The sequence below is a fragment of the Hyaena hyaena genome, unplaced genomic scaffold, assembly GCF_003009895.1.
Source record: "Hyaena hyaena isolate Hyena2069 unplaced genomic scaffold, ASM300989v1 scaffold_258, whole genome shotgun sequence".
Classification (NCBI taxonomy): domain Eukaryota; kingdom Metazoa; phylum Chordata; class Mammalia; order Carnivora; family Hyaenidae; genus Hyaena; species Hyaena hyaena.
The window spans coordinates 755,505-775,880 of record NW_024080891.1 but is presented as its reverse complement, the minus strand read 5'-3'; the positions used below and the strand labels follow the sequence as shown (position 1 = coordinate 775,880).

General features: G+C 40.5%; 1 protein-coding gene across 5 annotated transcripts in view; it reads right to left on the bottom strand.

Moving 5' to 3' along the window:
- PDE10A (phosphodiesterase 10A) overlaps positions 1–20,376 on the bottom strand; it is a 305,877-nt gene that overhangs the window by 81,126 nt on the left and 204,375 nt on the right. For all 5 annotated transcript variants that reach the window (XM_039245521.1, XM_039245526.1, XM_039245523.1 and 2 more), the window contains 6 exons: positions 19,176–19,296; positions 18,115–18,164; positions 6,889–7,029; positions 3,321–3,476; positions 1,793–1,843; positions 713–771 (listed from right to left, as the gene is read on the bottom strand). In XM_039245521.1, coding sequence (XP_039101452.1) covers positions 713–771; positions 1,793–1,843; positions 3,321–3,476; positions 6,889–7,029; positions 18,115–18,164; positions 19,176–19,296 — 578 coding nt within the window. The remainder of the gene's footprint in view (positions 1–712; positions 772–1,792; positions 1,844–3,320; positions 3,477–6,888; positions 7,030–18,114; positions 18,165–19,175; positions 19,297–20,376) is intronic.

Sequence of the window (20,376 nt, the reverse complement as noted above, 5' to 3'; positions counted from 1 at the left end):
CCTGCTCCCACCGCCAGCCCCAGGGAGCTTTTCCAGGTCAGGCTTCAGGGAACCGGACCACTGTCCCTAAAGTGATATTGGAGCTCCCATACACGGGAAGATTAAAATAATAATACTGCTAATACGGGGACGCCTGGGAGTCTCAGTCGGTTAAGCGGCTGACTCTTGGTTTTGGCTCAGGTCATGATCTCATGGCTCGTGAGTTCAAGCCCCACGTTGGGCTCTGTGCTGACAGCACGGAGCCTGCTTGGGACTCTCTGTCTCTCTCTCTCTCTTCCCCTCCCCTGTTCACTTTCTCTCTCAAAATTAATAAATAAATGTAAAAAAATGTTGCTAATATGGTTTAATTTGCTGACATTTTTAGAAAATGCCAGAGAGGACTTTTGGAAAGTAAGAAACTAGAACATTCCCTCTTCTACTGCTCTCAGCTCTCTCTTGCAAAAACAGAAATACTTAGTGTCTTTAACATGCTTTAGTGAGTCTAATGAGAAAATATACACCAAAATGCAAACTAATAGTATTGCACATATGCACCTGCAACCCTTCACTTGTAAGTGAACGTGGGTGAGAACATAATTTCATGGTCCAGGGCATGAACCTTTCCTACCGGACAGCTGACTAAGGGTACACAGGACTTACTGCCGTCAGAGCCTGCACGTACTGTAAACCGCTGACCCAGAAGAGCTTCCTCACCCCTAAAACGAACACTTACTTTGATACGTCAAGTAGGAAGTCATTCAATTCGGTCTGCTTGGCAAGGCCTCTGCATACCTGCCGAATAAAATAATGGCTATTACTTGTAAGAGATTTCCGCTTATGAAAAAAAAAAAAAATTCCAGAATACAATTTACTTTATATATTTTAAAAGACATAACACAATTACTTTTGATAAAGTAGTGATACTGCCAATAGCAAGTTGTATTTTTTAAAGGCTTACATGTGCTGTGCTCTATTTTAAGCACTTTATATTTATTACCTTACTTAATCACCACAAAACACTGTGGACTGGGGATTGATTTACTTTCATAATTGAAGCAAGAGGTTGAGAAGCACGCTCCTGCCCCACAGTTACTAAGTGAGCCAGCATTCAGACCCAGGCAGTCTAACCCCACGGCTGTTCTTTTAAAACAACGTTCTAATTTACAGAATTACACGTGGGCACACAATCCACTTATGTGTGAGACGGTCAGATCCCAGAGGTCCTTGCCCCTCACACTAAGATTCTGGAACTGTAAGCTCTTTCCCCCGCACCCCACGATCTGAGTTTGCTGAAACGGATTTTAAAAGAACAAAACAGCAAAGAGAAGTGGAAGACACAAGGGGAGAAGTATTTTGCTGCTGTGTCCCCGAACTCTTGAAGTTCAGTTACTGGGAAACTCAATGAAGTTTGTGATCTTTCAAATGAGAGCATATCTTCAAGAGAAGCAGGTATCGGAAATCTGATATGAACGTTTTCATATACCGTTTAGTTTAGAGGATGCTTTCATTTAGGAAACGGGGGAGTCGTGACCATATCAATGCTACTGCCAGCCGGTGGCTTTCAGCGGAAAACAAAACCTAACAGAGCATAAACCATTCATTGCATAAATGGTTTATAATTGTATAGAAATGTGTGGAAGTAATTGCAAGGTATTTAAGGCAGGAAGTAAGTAAATATAAGCGGATACAACATTTGAGAAATCACAAAATAACTAATACCCACAAGTAACACATCAGGGCTGCTATTAGGTTCCTGCACCCCCGGGCTGCACCGGCCCTGCCCCTCCCCCCCCAAAACACCCCGAAGACACACCTGCACCTGATGTATTGCTACTGAAGCCCAGGCGAGGTTTGCTGTCGCGACCTGAAAACAAGGATGAGACACGTTTTGATCAGTCACACGCACACAGCCAACTCAGAGCTCTAGCCTAAACGTCTATGAATGATCTTCTGAGCCCACCAAGTATTTGAGTATTTTGCCAAACACAGAGAAGCAAATGTGTATAAGATTTCTCTTGTATGTTTCTGCTCCTTTATGATGGAGTCTAATGTTCTCTTGATCCTCTTAATTTTGGATAAAAAGATAACTGCTTAAGAGAGCTATCCTCCAATGATTTTCACGTGATTATTTTCAGCTTAACAAAAATACTAGTCAAACGGCCTCAATGACTATTGTAAAATGAGGAGGTATTTCCAAGATTTTGCTGACAAGTTCTCCAGTTCCCAGCTATTCCATTTCTTTTCTGTGCATTCACTTCCCAGACATTTGCTGGGTGCCTGGCAGGTGCCAGGCAATCTGGATGCTGGAGCCACAGCCACCAGCGGGGACGCCACAGCAGCGCACAGTGGACTGCGGGACAGGGAGACGAGGAAGCAAGTCCATGAGGCGCACGGCGCGCCAGCTCCTGACCAGGGGCCAGAGGGAGAAGAGGCACAGCCGAGGGAGACGGAGCGCTGGAGGAGCCGCCCGAGTGCCCGTGCGTGCTCGGCGAAGGCCCCCTCCGTGAGAGGGCAGCAGCCAGGGACAACGAGCATGAGTGCACCCCAATCTGAGGGAGAGTGGGTGCACAGGCTCTGAGCGGGAGCGGGTCAGCCTTGCTCAAGGGTCCAGCATGGCTGGCGGAGGGGAGAGCAGGGGACAGTCATCCCGGCACGGGGACAAGGCCCCCGAGAGACGTGTGCATCTGCACGTTGGGAGTGACACACACATCCCTGTAGGAATTGGATTTGGGATTAATGAGCCAATTCTGGTTCAGGGAATAGTTCACGGAACCCGTTGTTTTCCAAATGTATTTGATGTTGGAACTTTATTCAGGATACGCTCTCGAAAAAGGCCATTTTTAAGAAAACATAAAGACAACCAGAAAGTGAAAACTCTACAAAGTCATCCTACTACTTTATTTAATTCACAATATGCCATACTTCAATCTGTATTGTTAGACTGGATTCCTACCAAAATAAATTACTAGATCCCTTTTTTATTAATGTTTCTTATTTTTGAAAAATAGAGAGAGCGTGCATGCATGTGATCTCAAGAGGGTGAGGGGCAGAGTGGGGGACAGAGGGTCCCAAGCTGACAGCACAGAACCCACGTGGGGCTCGAACTCATGAACAATGAGATCATGACCTGAGCAGAAGTTGGACACTTAGCCGACTGAGCCACCCAAGTACCCCTAAGTTACTATAGGTCTAATTTAATCAGTTTCCTCCCTAAATAAGTACAAACAAAAATAAAAGTTTAAAAAACCATCAAAACATTGTTAAGCAAACTGTGGTTTTAACTATTCATTCATTCACTAACTGAACAATACCAATGAGCGCCCTCCTCGGGCTGGCCTCACCTCCTGGTGACTCATACAGAAGGCTTCTTTGCCCCAGTGCCGATACAGCTCAAGGATACCAATCAAATCACCAATTGCAGTGACAATCGGTAAACAAAGAACAGACTGTATACGAGTCCCTGACTCCAGTCCAGTACCTCTTGGAAATCGTTCATCCTGGAAAATTAAAGGAGAAAAGGTACAAATTCAGTACAAGAGATGGAAACATTATGGTATGATTCTTATTTCTGTCAGAAATTGCCTAATACTTGCAATAAAAAAACAGGTAGGCCCTTTAAAAGGAACACTAAATGCCAATGGACACTATGAACTATATCTAAGCAAATGCTTATCTTAGGGGGCACATGAACCCCAATATTTATGGCAGCACTATCAACAACAGCCAAACTATGGAAAAAGCCCAAATGTCCATCAATTAATGAATGGATAATGAAGATGTGATATATACACGATGGAATATTACTCAACCATCAAAAAGAATGAAATCCTGCCATTTGCAATGATGGGGATGGAGCCTGAGTGTATTATGCTAAGTGAATAAGTCAAGAGACAACTACCATATGATTTCACTCGTATGTGGAATTTAAGAAACAAAACAGATGAATATATGGGAAGAGAAAAAAAAGAGAAAGGACTCTATTTAGGAGACATGTAAACACAGAGAACAAACTGAGGTTGATGGAGTGGAGGTGGGGGGCTGGGCTAAATGGGTGCTGGGAAAAGGAGGGCATTTATTGTGATGATCACCGGGTGTTATATGTAAGTGATGAATCGCTAAATCCTACTTCTGAAACCAATATTACACTGTATGTTAACTAACTAAAATTTAAATAAAAATTTGGGGAAAAAAACAAGTTTTTTCCTTCAGCAACATGGCACCTAAACACAGATACTACCTTAATGTTTCTTTATCTCTGTAGAGTAGAATTTAGTTGATAGATGAATATATGTGAATTTCATGCCATCACAGAAGTAATTATGCTGACTAACATGTATTTATGCGTCCCCTTCTATGGGCCATAAACCTTCCTGGACCTTTACTGGCATAACGTCGTGAGTGAAAATTACTCCACATGTAAATACTGCAAGAAGGAAAGTATATATAAAAATTGTTCCTTTTCTTTTTTTCAGGTTAGAATAATGTCAAAGTATATGGTGTTTTTTTTTTTTTTAAATTAATGTTTTATTTATTTTTGAGAGAGACACAGAGTGTGAGCAGAGTAGGGACAGAGAGAGGGAGACACAGAATCCGAAGCAGGCTCCAGGCTCTGAGCTGTCAGCACAGAGCCCGACGCGGGGCTCAAACCTACAGATCGTGAGATCATGACATGAGTGGAAGTCAGACGTTTAACCAGCTGAGCCACCCAGGTGCCCCAGACAATGTCAAAGTGTACGTTATTGATGGTCATTCTCATTGAATCTCAAAGGCTCCAAATTAAGTATTCAAATCATCTAATAATTATCAATTATTTATAAAGAATGAAATTGGTTCCTTAACTAATAACTTTCTAGCTTAACAAATCACTCAAAGGAATATAGGGAAATCAAATGAATTAATATCAAAACACTAATTCTACTTATTGAATTTCTGCTGTCTGTAGGGGGTTTTCATAAATCAACAGTACAAATCAGTATTTGTAATTTATAGATCTTTTGAGAGCCTGAATATACAACAGGACATCTTCAAGTGACAACCTATAAAGTATCTTTGAACACTTTCTAAAAGTGAAATGTGTTTGACATAGGACATTACACAAGTTTAATATATATTAAATATATTTCATATATTTATATATTATAATATGATTGCCATTGTAGTTTTAGTTTGCATTTCTATCTTGTCACATGATTATCTTGTAACTAAGATCCAGTCTTTCAGTAACCTTCTTCATCTCTATCTGTCTCCATACAGATAATTAGTGGCAAAACCAAAATTAAAACCCGTATCTCATGACTCCAATTTAGCACTTTCCAGAGCAATTTCCTTACACCTACACACCTATTTCCCTACCTGTCAATTTTAGGCTAAGCTCAGGCAGTGACACTTCATCACGAAGCTCACCTATCATGTGGAAGATCGCACTAAGGGCTCCATTTTGTCACGCTCCCTACGCTCGCGTCCTTCGTCGGTGCCCTCCAACACCGAGCCCGGGTTTGCTTACGTGATTCACTTGCGAGAACGCAAGGGTAGGAAGCGTGATGCCAGCGGAGGCTTGAAACCTGACTTGCGTGTCCCACGTCTTCTCTGGAACCCTGCCCCCGTCATGAGAACGTTCCAGGCTGACCTTACTTGGGGGGGAGGTGGGGAGGTGGGGGCTGATAAACACGGGGAACTGAGGCCGTCCAAGGCCAGCCCGCTCCTCAGTGACAGCCAGCTGATGTCAGATGCATAAGCCAAGCTCAGCCGAACGCAGCCTGACCCTGGCTGAGGAGTGACAAGAGGCTGTTGGGTGGCATCACCGACGCTAGGGACGCGTTGGCCTCCGACACCCGCTGACTCACTCACGTTCATCTTGCTACGACATAAAGCATGAAACCGTGATCACGGGGCACCGGCGCGGCTCAGTCAGTCAAGTGTCTGACTCCTGACCTCGGCTCAGGTGGTGATCTCACGGCTGAGGAGATGGAGCCCCGTGTCCCACTCTGCGCTGACAGCACGGAGCCTCCTTGGGATTCTCTCCCTCTCTCTGCCCCTTCCTTGCTCATGCTTCTCTCAAAATAAATAAATGAACTTAAAAAAAAAACCCACAGTAATCATTCAGTTCACATGAATATAAACATACAATTTATGCTTAACTGTACTAGTATGCATTGAAATAAGAGCTACTTAAAATAGCACTCAGGGTGCCTGGGTAGCCCAGTTGGTTGAGCATCCAAACTTCAGCTCAGGTCATGATCTCACGGTTCATGAGTTTGAGCCCCATGTCGGGTTCTGTGCTGACAGCTCAGAGCCTGGAGCTTGTTTCAGATTCTATGTCTCCATCTCTCAATGCCCCTCCCCCACTCATGCTCTGTCTCTCTCTCTCTCTCTCTCTCAAAAATAAATAAAACCAAAAAAAAACCCCAAAGAAACCCAACAACAACTTTAGGGACATCTGAGTGGCTTAGTCGGTTAGGCGTCTGACTTCGACTCAGGTCATGATCTCACAGTTTATGGGTTCCAGCCCCGCGTCGGGCTCTTTGCTGACTGCTCGGAGCCTGGAGCCTATTTCAGATTCTGTGTCTCCCTCTCTCTCTGATCCTCTGCTGCTCACCCTGCCTCTCTCTCTCTCTCTCAGAAATAAATAAAACATTAAAAAAAATTTTAAAAAGAAAAAAAGAACAAAGTTGTTTAAAAACACTTTATATTTAAAAATAAATAAATAAATAAAATAGCTCTCAGTGGGTATTATAAGATATGGTTTTCTGAGGACAGACGTTCATTTACATACAAATTCGTTAATTGATCTGTATTTTGCTCTAAATGCTTTTATAAAATGGCTTGAATCATAACATCGAAATGATACGTCATCTTCATGAAATAAATATTTCAGGTGACTAATGAGACAGAGAGTAAAAAGCCATTTACCCCAAGGATGTCTTCCACAAGCAACGTTTTTCTGGATTTGGCCACGTAGGCAGAGATGGTGGTGCCCTGGGCGATGGGCCCAGCAGGGATGAGCCGGGGTTTCCCTTCCTTGATTCCAGGTGGGGTGAACACACACAGACTCTAGAAGAAGGAAGAACATGTTTTACGGATAGTATAGACCTCATTACTACAGAGAGACTGCTGGGTATTACGTATCAGTCATGAGGCATCTGCGAGCCAACACTGCTTTCAATGATCAAACTGGGGGTGTCTGAGGTGAAATTCCCTGTAATATTCCCAACGGGACACAAAACACGGGCTTGATGTAGGACTGAAATCAATGTCTGAGCACAGAAAAACTCACAAAATAGCCTCTTATCTTGATATATGGAAAACAGTAAGATATAGAGTACGTGGTCCTTGGGATCAAGGTATTGTCAAACGAGAAACAGAGAACATCAGGGCCAACTTCCCCCAGAGGCTGGCACATGGCTCTGGAGACAGGATGAGTGACTAGAAGTCAAGTTGTTCGGAACAGTATTTCTTTTTTCTTTCTTTTTTTTGTGACTCAACCAATCCATTTCTTAAACTGGCCTGACTCAATCAGAGATTCAAAATACTCTTGATAAACATTTTGCTCTTCTCTGTGAAAATAATTATGGACAAATCTGGGTGCATCTTTCCCTTTCAAATGACCAGGTGGGAAGGTGAAGTCCGGAAGCTATTTTAAAATAAATGTTTGGGTCTTTTTAAAGTGTGATCAGTTATTTTTACTAAATCCAATACTTTTTTTTTTTTTAATGTTTTTATTTATTTCTAGGAGAGAGAGAGAGAGACACAGCCTGAGCAGGGGAGGGTCAGAGAGAGAGGGAGTCACAGACTCCGAAAAAGGCTCCAGGCTCTGAGCTGGCAGTCAGCACAGAGCCCGACGCGGGGCTCGAGCCCACGAACCGTGAGATCACGACCTAAGCGAAAGTCGGACGCTTAACCGACTAAGTCACCCAGGCGCCCCACTAAATCCAATACTTTGAATACATTTCTACTAAGTAAGAATTGCTAATCAAAACAAACCACCTAGAGATTGGGGGCAATATTTTGACATAACTATATTACGATTATCTACTCAATTTGAAAAGTATTAAGGTTCAGGTAATTCTCCCAGCACTTTACTTTTATCTTAAACTGGCTTGCTGTAAGTTAAAGCCTGAAGACCTCTGAAGCAGTAAGATTAGACAATCCTATTAAGATATACATATTCCTATCAATACTTACTAAGCAAATTCTAGATAAAGACATTGAGTTGGATCTAATTATATACTTATTAGACAAGTGATCTTCAAGGCCTGGTAGTGTCAGAGAACATTTCCTTCCTATAAAATCTTATAATCACAGGAGAGTAAACCCTATAAACTTGAACTCCTACAATCAGCCAGGAGCAAGGAGAAGGAAAGGAAAGCAGAGCTACGCACACCCCAGCTGCTTTCAATAAATCATTACTTACAGGTTAGAAGCGAAGTTCAAAATATTTTTATTCACACCTATAGCTATACCAGTTAGAACTGTGCCTAAGTAGTAGTATTTGCTATTAGGCAAAATTCCTGTGAAAAATATTTTTTAAGTGATCCTTTTAAAGAGATCAACTTTAAAATGCTCATTCCAAGTTATACACTTTAAAAAGATTTTTAAAATTTAACTACTTAAAAGATGGCAAATGACAACTTCACCTTATTTTTTAAGAGGCTAGACTTCAGTGTCGCTAATTTTAAAGTTACTGTAATTCTATTAACCACCAATATGCACCTGGCATGGACGAAGTAAGACTGATGAGATTTCGTATCTACCATTGCCACAGTACAAGCCAGTGTGCCACCCTCTCTTAAGATTGAGAGAAGAGTAGAAAAATTATTCAAGAACAGGAAGGGATAATTGCAAGAAAACGTGGTAAAGGATGTGGTATATTTAGCCAGAAGAAAAATCAGAGTTAATAATGAATTTCCCAACCTATGAGAAAGTTAATCCTAAGAAGGATGCTGACAAACGTTCTCTTCCTTTACCAAAGACAGAAGGCAGGAAATGAACTTGAATTGAACTGAGGGGCTTGCAGAGCTCCGACAGAACTTCCCATGACCATGACCGTGACAGGAGGCGAACTCTGGAGCAAGCTCACAGCAGTGGCTTTGGATTTTTTTTTTTTTTTAATAGTCTTTGGCTTTGTTTGTCATTGGAAGATCTACAACAGACATGCTTTTTGGATGGCTTTGCAATATATGCCCTTTAAGGCTAGTTTTAATAATACCTTAAGTTATAATTAACCTTTAAAAATCAACAATGAAAGAATAGCTTATACATCCCTATATTACTAGGAGATCATTTATTTAACGTCATAAAATATTTACTGCCTCTATGTAGGGCTCATAAGAAACAGATAAGCAAACACTGTACCAAGGGCGTCTGGAAAGCTATTCTATGTATTGGGCTTCCTAATAAAAGGTTTGGAAATCTTTCAATTACTTCATTGGATCTGAAAAACCTGTAAATAATAAATAATTACCAAAAACTTAAACAGCTCTTTACTGTGGGAACTTTATCCCTGTTTTACCAATTACCATCTGATTTTTGTTCGCATTTACCAAATAGAAATGTTTCCAAATGAGAGCTGAGGGCATGTGCTAACAAAGTATTGAGTGAGTTGTCAAATGAAGGTCAAGATCTCAGGTCAGAAGGGAAAACGAGGACCAACCTAGGACTGACCTCTGTTTCTGACGTGGTTTCACTTTCTCCCTCTGCGTTAGGGGTTTTCCTGTTCTTGTTTGTTTCTACGTTTTACTCCGTACAACTCCCCCTGTGCAAAAGTTCCCTTCATAACATCCCTTTCTCACTGAGGATCTATCTTTGGTTTGGATTCTGTGTTCAGTAACAGCATGTTCTTTATGATCTTCGCAGTTGAATGGACTAATTGACAGCTATTATTGCAAACAGAAAACGTCAGTGACAAACCTCTAAATTAGAGGCTGAATTTTACAGGTATTCAAGAGACAGGGAAGATCTATGAAACCTACCTTTATTTACTCTACAGAAATCATCAAATGCACAGTTGTACGCTGAACGCTATTCTCCAGTGGTTAAACTACCACCTCCACCATAAACCAAATCCCCAACTATACTGGGATCTGTTTCTGAATTCTCAACTCTGTATGAGTCAACTGATCTGTCTACCATACTGTTTTAATCATGATTGGCTTGTAGTACATTTTGTGATCTGGCAAGGCAAGTCTTGTTTTGGTTCTTCATGTTTTGAAGTATTCATAGTTTATTTTATAAGATATATTTGCAATTTTCATTAGTAAAGGGGCTGCATTAAGGCAGTAACCAATGAGTGTAAGTTCTAAGGAAAGTTACAAAAGAAATAGTAATTTTATTTAAAAAATCATTATGATTTTTGACAAATGGGTTTGACTGGGATGTTCATATGATTAAGATTAAAAAATACTATTTTTATAGGAGGGTGAACGGAAACTTCTCTCTGTCAAATGTCACTATGCAATATTTTAAAATGTGTTAAGACTACTTATGCATGTACTTCGAATATATAATTTATCAATAAAAGCCGATGTTGAGCTGAGTCTCTAAAATTAATTCCTTAACATTGTATAAATCAATGAAAACTTTGATTAGCACAAAGATATTTTAAAGGCTAGAGATAAAAACAACTAAAATCAAGGAAAAATTCCAGAGTTTCAAACCAGATCTACCTCTACTTTTCCCAGAGAAAAAACTGTCTGCATTCGGAGCATGCAACTCGACAAACACTGCTTATTTCTAAGGGTAGGTAATTTACAGTCGCTGAGATTGCTAACCTTGTCATGACCAGTAGGTTGGCTCAATGAAGCAATAAAAAAGCATTCAAGTTATTTAAAAAATGAAAATTTGGAGAAGTCGATTTGATGGAAAATAAACAATAGGAAAGACTCACGTAATTTTAAAAAACCCTGATTTTCTGGTGAAACAGGAAAATCACTGACACCAATTAAATAGACCCTTCCGGTGGTAGACACTGTTCTCATCTTCCTTCCCACAGACAATTCCAAGATCACGTTATTCACGAAACTTCATTTTTTATGTTAAGGGTTCAACTCATAATCAATTAAATTTTAGAAATACTTTTAAAAATATATTATTTTGGCTTACCATTAAGGTATTTTTCTCACTGGACACTAGATGGCAGTGGTTAGTAAACGAATTCAGAACTATGCACAAAGGCCAGAGCAACCGGCCCAAATCCACTGGGAACTAAAGACAGAACTAACTGCAGGATTCTTTTTAGAATTTTTTTTTTTTTTAGTTTGTTTATTTATTCTAAGAGAGAGAGAGCGAGCGCATGGGAGGGCAGAGAGAGAGTCCCAAAGCCGATGAGGAGCCTGAACTCACCCCAAACCAAGAGCCACCCAGGCCCCCCCACCACGGGATTCTTAAAATTAACCTACTGAAGTTCATGTGCAGTTGAAGAAAGTCACACAATTCCTTTAAAGTACTTGCTATATAAACTGATTTCTAACACCAGTATATGAAAAGCTATGTATGAATGGACTTTATGAATTAAAATACATATGAGTTCAGAAAAGTTCAGGTTTTCTGCTTTTCCAAACAACTCTTATGGATAACACAAGAAAAACTGTAATGATAATATTATAACATATGTTATGGATCAGAGTAAAAGACTAGGTATGGAAGAGAAAATTTGTAAAAACAGTAAAACTTTAATTAAGCAAAATCCTACCATGGAAAAAATAGGGTTTTGTTGTTGTTTTTTTTTTTTCTAACAAATATTTCACCAGCACCTTGTACAGATCAAGGTCAGCCCCTGGTAAGGCTCAGGACATACAAACACACTCTCCTTCCTGTCCTAACTGTGAACTTGTCACAAACTGCTCCTTCCACCTAAGAAGGTCCTTTATTTCCCCGTCTTATCTACTAAGTGAGAGGTCTTCCAGGCCCTGCTTACACAGAGCTAATCATCGAGTTGTTTTTAATGTGATCCCCCCACAACCCCCCGTCAAATTCAGCACCCCAGAACACCTGGGGTTTCTCTCCATTTGCCCCTACGACCAGATGTTATACTCAACTGTGGATTTCTCAATTTCCCCTACTGGTTGCACATTCTTTGATGACAGAATTTTTGTTTCGTTTTGTTTTGTTTTTTATAATCTTTGTATGCTCATCAATTTAGCATAGATTTTTGGTGCATGGAAAGTAATCTAAGCGGTTTGTTGAATGAGTAATACCCAGAACACAACACTTAACCAACGGAAGTTAAATTAAGCCTTAGAAAGTTCAAGGATCTTGTCAAAGTCACAAAGTGGAAAGCTGGAACTCACACGGGCCAACTCCAGAATCCTGATTCTTTGGGAAGCTGTCCTTGCCAAGGGTGCGCATGGCACCCGAGCGATCTCCCCCGAAGGGCTGGCCTGGGAATGGAAGGAGAGCACTGGGGGTGGGTGTTGAATGAAGGAGCCTCCTTTGGGCTCCCCAAAGTTCTCAGGGACAGCAAACTGCCCAAACGAGGTTGGTAGGCAAACAAGAGTCTACTGGACACGTGTCCTATTAGCTTTTGGAAAAGCTTTCTTTTAACACAGTTTTCGGTTTCTTCCATTTACTGGTTGATAGGTTTCCTATCATTATCTGCGTTAAGTGTGACAATTTATATTTTCCTCAAAAACTGCCCATTTTTTCTAGATTTTCACATTTATTAGTACAAGTACCCTTTCACAATTTATCATTTTCATTCTATTGTTTTATTTTCTAAATTATTAAACGTAAATAACCGTGTTTTCTCTTTGTGTTAATTAGGTTATTAACTACCTTATATCTGTATAAAGTCTTTAGATTCCCTCGTTTATAGGGATTTGCTTTTTCTGAATCCATAGGTTACACTGGCACATCCCAAGGGGACACATGTTTTAATTTACACCACTGCATCTCTAATACCTGGAACTACTACCATGTAGTCGCACCCAATAAAAATGTGTTGAATTGGTGAATTAACTTATTTTGTCTCTTATTTAATAAAGCTTCAAAAATGCATATAAGATGCTTCAAGGATCCCAACTACACACTGCAGGCAACTTCTTCCAGGGTTTTAGAAATACGACAATTCATTTTCATAAACATTACCGTCTAAATATCCCATAAACTATATTTGTTTTTTTCCCCAAAGAGTTACATTGCACATTAATTTTATTTCCTTGTTTTTAGCCATTATGGGGATCTGAATTCCTCAATGGGGGCTAAATGCATCAAAATAGGGTTTAACCCAAAGAGGAAAGGGAAACTCAAGTTGGTAAATCCTAAAATAATATATGTATTTTTTGGATAAACCTACTTATAGATACTACTAATATTCTCCAAATTGTATTTTTCATCTGTCAGTAACTAAAACACTATTGTATATTTCTGTTCTTTTGCGGGTTTTTTGTTTTGTTTTGGTGTGATCGTTTTGCTTTACAAATTTCGATGCATCACTATTTATTGTATAAACTAAGTAACAGGTTTCCCTTCGTTGCAGACTAAACCCTTCACAAATCCCAAGTGACCTCCTGTTTCAATTTAATGCTTCTGTTCCCCAAACTCACCTTCATCATACCTGTGGTACCTGCTCTCCTCTTATTTTCATTTTTCTGGAATAGGTTGGCTCCACCTAAAATCCTCTTTTTATTTTCAATCATTCTTAAGTCCTTTGTTTATATGGCCTTATGGCCTTTATAAAACAGAAGATAGTGTGATAGTTGTGAGTTTTTTAAACCTAATTTAAGATATTTTTTTCTTTTAACAGCTGGGGCAATTCCACTTGTAACTTTGTTGTGACATATGTTGGTAGAGAGAGTTCCACAATCTAGTTTTACTTCTAGTTTTTTTAATACTATTTAGTTTGTTTTCTATCTTTTCCTGAACTTTCCATGTTTTCTTTAAATTTTTTCTCTCCGGTAATATTAATGTGGGCTTTTAATTCTATTAGTGGAATGTTTGGTACATAAAAATTTTATTTAAATTATATTTATCAGTGCATCAATTTCAGAGATTATCTAATTATTTAATTTCTGCTGGGTAAAAGAAAATAATACTTTTATAAGTATAAGAATTTTATAATTCTTCCCATCTCCTTCATAATCCTTGGAATCTTTGATACAGACTAAAAATTTTATCTCAGTCTATTTGGGCTATCTTATTTCTAATCTTTTCACTAAAGCATATACATTTTGTTCTATCTGTGACTTATTTAAATAAGGTTTTATAACCATGATTCAAAACCCTGAGGCAATTTTAAAAAAAGATTTACAAATATCTGTAACATGACCCCTTTTACAAAGGAAGGAATAGAAGAAAATACACATGTATCTGCTTACCGCGGCCAGAAAATAAAAAGCTTTATTTTATAATATGGTTAGCTTACATTTTAGAAGTATGTCAACATCTGTTCAAGCAATAGAGCAGATTAGATAATTTGATACTCCTGAAAAAAAAACAATTTAAAAATTTTCTAAAGGCTGGATAAAGTACATTTTCAATCCTTCCTAATGCATTGCTGGCCTGAGAAGCATGGACAGAATCCATAGAAATCTAAAAAGAAGTCAATAGGGGCGCCTGGGTGGCTCAGTTGGTTGAGCGTCTGACTTCGGCTCGGGTCATGATCTCACGGTTTGTGGGTATGAGCCCCACATCGGGCTCTGTGCTGACAGCGCAGAGCCTGGAGCTGCTTCAGATTCTGTGTCTCCCTCCCTCTCTAGCCCTCCCCTGCTCACACTGCCCCTCTCTCTCTCAGAAATAAATAAAACATTTTAAAAAAAATTAAAAAAAATAAAAATAAAAAGAAGTAAATAAAGGAACCTGTGAGGCAAGCAAATCTCAAGTTGGATTTTTCTAGAGAGCAACCGTAGCCTCGCTGTACTGAGCCTCCCTCAGGAAGGCATCCCGGGAAACAGGGGAACTCTGGCCTGAGGCCAGGACTGACAAAGGGCTAACGCCTCACGTTCGCTGGGGGTTACGGTCAGTACAGTCACAGGTGCAAGGGCATGACTAGGACACCAGAGTCTCTTGAATTTACTGCTGGTGGGAAAATAAAAATCTCTTCTGAGAGACCGTAAGTATGCGTCGCGTGGGTGTGTGGCTGGAATCCATACTACTTGGTCGTCTAAAATATCTCATGAGATAATTTAAAGTCCTCCTGGATCGGTAGGTGCCTGCAAGAACAAATCCATATCTGGTCTGCAGAAAAGGAGCCTAAACACTGCCCTCAAGAGCAAGGGAACTTTACAAGGCCCAGGGAAGAATACGATTCATGGTCAAAACATGAAATAAAATGAAACACACAAGCAAATAAGCCACCAGCTGTGACAGGTGGATGAAACAAAAGCCAAGGAATGTAAATTCTGAACGAATATAAAAAATATGAAAGAGGTGTCGTTAATATATCCCAAGAAATAAAAGATAAACTTGAAAGAATATCCAGGGAGTAAAAAACTGTACTGAAGATCTGGGGCGAGGGGGAAGCAACTATGCTAAAGTCAATATACAGAGAGAGAATGTTGATCAGTCTGAATTCTCTATGCAGCAAAGATGTATTTCACAGAAGTGATGAAATGAAGACATGTTCTGCCAAAAACTGAGTCTCCCATCAGCATCCTCTCACTCGGAAATTCTACAGGATGGAAGAAACACGATTCCAAATGGAAGACTTGAGATGCGAGAAGAAGTGAGGAGCGAAGAAAGCGGTGATTGTGTAGATGCATCTAAAGAAAGGCTTCGGGCAGGTCTCCCTCCCCCCACCCCGCACTCCCTCCCCCCCTGCATCCCCCTCCCCAGAAGTCCCCAGGGCAGGGAGACGCCAAGTGCCCAGCTGCCTGTGCAGAACGCACAGAAGGGAAAATGTGGTGAACAAGGCACAGTAGTAATCCCCAGGTGTCCGCCTTCACAAAGCATACGTTCTAGAGAAAGCCCGATGAACAAATCACCACACGAAGCACAGATGTACAATTACAGACGCAGCTAAGTTCTAGGAAGGAGAAGCATGAGACACTAAGAAGGCTCAACAGAGTGAGATCTGGCTCAGGAAGGTCAGCTTAAGCTAGGACCTGGCCACGAACTCCGCTACCCCAGGCACACGGGGGCCAAGGAAGCAGGGACCCCAGAGAGAAGCGTGCAGAGGAAAACTCACAGCCCTTAGGAACGTAGTAGAATAAAGAGCTGACTAACACCCGGACGGATGGAATATCATCCCCTCAATTAAGTGACAAAGGTAAAAGAACTAGAATCGACATACACAGAGCACGCTTTAGCTGCTGTAGACACCAAAGGTTTTTCTATGTCACATATTCCAGGAAGCTACTGCACGGAGGTCAAGGTGGAAACAAGCTTGCAAAAATAAACAAAAACCTGCAGCTGAGTGACTGAGAATGTGGGATTTCTGGATCTACACCCAGGCTCTCCAAGCCAAGCACTTCCTGAGGCTCCCACAGCCGGCAGCCCCCTGGGCTCCTGTTGCCTGCCTTTCTGACCTCTGACCCCCTCGCCCCCCTGACTCCACGCAGAGCAGAAGAGGGTCATCCCATGGGGCTGTCTCAGTGCCTGGCGCACTCATTGCTTTTTGTGTAAACAGTTAGAAAAGCTGAGTCCAGCACCCAGGTTTCATCACAGAACTCAATGGTCCTAGTTTGGGTCACACATAGCTGTGACTGAAGCAAAGGGTCAGGCGGCACATAGCCAGCAGCCAAGGCCAAGCCCCGTGAATCGTCTGCAGGTCCCAGGGCCGTCGCGGCGGGACACACACTCTGCCGAGTGCACTGAGCTCACATACACACCAGTATGTGTTAAGCGTAATTGCAAATTCTACAATAGTTTTGAAAAAAGAAGTCTTAATCTTAAGCCCAAAGTTTTTGACTTAATTTTAGTCCCAAAATTTAGTCCCAAAATTTTAGAAGTGTTTAGAACAAACAGGGAAGAGTGAGATCTATTTGTTATTGTAATAGCTTAGCCATTTACAAATACTGCCAGTGTCTGAAAAATCATTTAAAGTTTTGGAAGCAGTAGTGATATCTGAAAAATTCAATTTAATAAAACCCTTGTCTCTGCACATGGAAGGTACTAGAAGAGATGCTGGGTGAATGCAAAGATTAGTAAGAAAAGGTCCTTGCCCTAAAGAGCTTCTAATCCTGTGACACACATTTTTACTACGCAAGGGGAAAGAAGGGCTACAGAAAAGAAGAGGATCGATGATGGGTTCTATAAATCAGCCAGGAAATATTTTTGTGCAACTACTTTTCATCCTTTGCACTACTGTACTATTCAAGAGGACCATTAAACGTCTCAGAATACCTGTGTCTCTATTCCTATTAACGTTGTATATAATATAAATAGCACACATTTTAGTCACTCACGAACACAAGCATCACACTGCAAAAATAAACCCCAAATCTCAAATAACAATAACAATACCTAACCTATAAGAAATACGCAGTAAAATTTTTTTGAATTTATTTATAAATGATTTCTAATATAGTTAACTTATGAATGTAATTCTCATGGGCTCAGAATATTCTTCTATGATGTTATGTGTGTGGTTTTAATATCGTAATAAAAATCAAACACCAGTGAGCTGCACATCTTGAAATACTTATGCACACTGCATTTGACAACGGGCTGTGCTCTGAGCGAGCTGAAAGAGAAACAGGCTCCGGCCTGTCGTACAGAACATGAACAGTCACCCCTGCCATGGTCTGAGCTACAGCCACGGCTGGGGTCTCCACGTGGTAACTCCGCCCCAGCACTGTTTCGGTGGCCTTAAAAGTTCTAAACACTCACATAAAAAATGCTCAACTTTTGTTCTTGTTTTATTCTGCTGCAGATAGTGTGTCGAAAAGGGCATGAGCTGTCCGTGACACCCCGGCCCACCGTGCCGAAATACCTTCTGAACAAAACAGTCTAGAAATGCCATTCGTAAGATAGAAGAACACCACAAGCCGAAACCAAAACAATGACTCTAGAATTTTATGCCCCAAAGTTGCCACGATGGTTAAATTTTTCAGCTGGCAATAAGTGTGTACAGAAACGAAGTACAAAATGAGCTGGAAGTACTTAATTGACATGTATCTGTTGTTTGTGACACAGTTTATGTTTTTTACAAAGCTTGTGACATGTTCTTATCTACAGCACCAAAATCTAAATTCAGATACTTACATTATTGCACTCCCCAAGGAAATACAGTGCAAATCCGTCAGCTTTTGTGGCTGCCAAAGTAATAAAAAAGGAAGAAACTAATCTCAATGGAAGAACAGACCACGTATGAATTCTTTAAGGTGAGACCTCAGATAGGAATCTTGTGGAAGGGCTTGTTAACATAATTAATGGTCATGCAGTAAACTGAACAAACTATTTATGGCTTTATTCAACGACATAGAACATTTTCATTCATTATTTCTCAGCTATTGCAAATTTTAAGATGTGACATCCTGAAATGCATATAGAAGCCAATGTACTATGTAATAATGCATTTGTGAAACTTTAAGCATTACAACTATTGGAAAATATGTTTAAGAACTGTATTTAATTTTTAAAGTACTAAAAATACCAGACACGATACTCCTAATAAGAATCATCAGTATAAGCATCAACCAAAAAAGGATGACTTATATGTCCACACAGCATCACTGAAGGGGACACGGCTTGGCTTTCCGAACACTGCTTCGGGGCCACGTGAAGGCTGTCCTCACAGCAGGGAACGACATGACTCCTGCAGGCTTGCCTAAGTGTAGACTCCCGCCTCGCCCCTCCTCATTCGTGCGGCCTCGGGTCAAATATTCGGCCTGCCTTTGCCACAGCTTCCCCATCAGAAAAGTGGTGATAATAGGATGTAAATCTGTCATGTCCCCAAATAAATTTAAAATGCTTTCTGTTGCTTAAAAATGAATGATTTTCCTTCATAAAGGTGTGATTTAATTCAACCAAACTACACTTTCCAAAGAAACTAGGCTTTATTTAGGAAGCAGATAGTATATTCCATTTACACATCTGGCAGATACTTTCTTTGAGACTGGATAATTGAGGAATTTTTAGGTTTGACTCATTCTGGTAGTTTCATAATAAAATATTTTCACTTCAAGCTCAGCCCAAGAATGGAAGTAAATAAGTGACTTGCATTTGCCTTGTAGTAAGTATATTACTTTTTCCATTTTCCACAACAGAATAAAAGGAACTTCAGTTCAAACGTTCTGCCAGAAGGAATAGAAAGCATTTCTTACCTATTTTAATGATGCTACTCAACTCATAAAGGAGGAGTTGATTGTCCCCACCTGTGTCCAGCCGCTGTTCGATGTAGCTGTTTAACTCATATACAACCCCCTGCATATTCGTATCTTGGTACTTTTAATAAAAAAAAGAAGAAAGAAAGAAAAAGAAAGGACATAATTAAATATAATAAAATAAAAGTTCCTTAATTTTGTTAATTATATAACTTCATATATATATATACACTTTCTTTTATGCTTTTACACATTATGCTTTTACAGAACACTTATTTAAATATTATAATCTACCAAGAAATTGATTGTATATTAAAATTGCCATGAGGTAGGATTATTTATAGACTGTATGTTTATATTAAAATATCAAGTGTTACAAATTACAACTTTATTTCTAAAGTTTTATTTATCTATTCAGTAAAAGTAGTATGAAAGTTTGCTGACTGAATGAAGCACCGTAAGACACTAGAAATGTCAAGTGAGTGGCATGGCGCTGGGTACAACGAAGTTTATTTTTCTCCACACCTGCACCGGTGGGGCCGCCACCCTAGCCTGATCCAAACCCGCCCCCCAGCACAGGAGGGGACATGACCAGCTAGCCGTCCCCTGGAAGCCCAAAGCTCTGGGCTGCACTGTGGTGGCAGGGACACCAGCAGCGGACGGGGTGTGGGGGGAGGTGGCTGCTAGACCTTAGCTACTCCAGCACAAGCTACCGCCGGGTCTTCTCTAATCACCGAAACGCTGTCTAACAAGCCTCCCACTACCAAGCTGGCTGCCCCAAGCCTGCTCTCCAAACAATCGCCTGGGTAAGTTTCATAAACAAAATAAGATTCTGTCAACTCCTGGCTTAAAATACTTCCCACCCCTTAGAATAACAGACTCCCCACGGGACGGCCTCTCACATTCTACAAAATGGGGTCGTTGTCTGCCTACGACACCTTCTCCAGCCAGCTTTCACTCCTAAACGTCTATTACTTGCCATTATTCTTTCTTCTTAAATTCCAGTATAGTTAAGGTAAGTGTCACATTAGTGTTAGGTGTACCATATCACGATTCGGCATTCCACACATCGCCTGGAGCTCATCACAACAAGTGCACCCCTTAATCCCCATCACCTACTTCCCCCATCGCCCAGCCTCGTCCGCGCTGGTAACCATCAGTTTGCTCTCTATAATGAACAGTCTGTTTCTTGGTTTGTCTT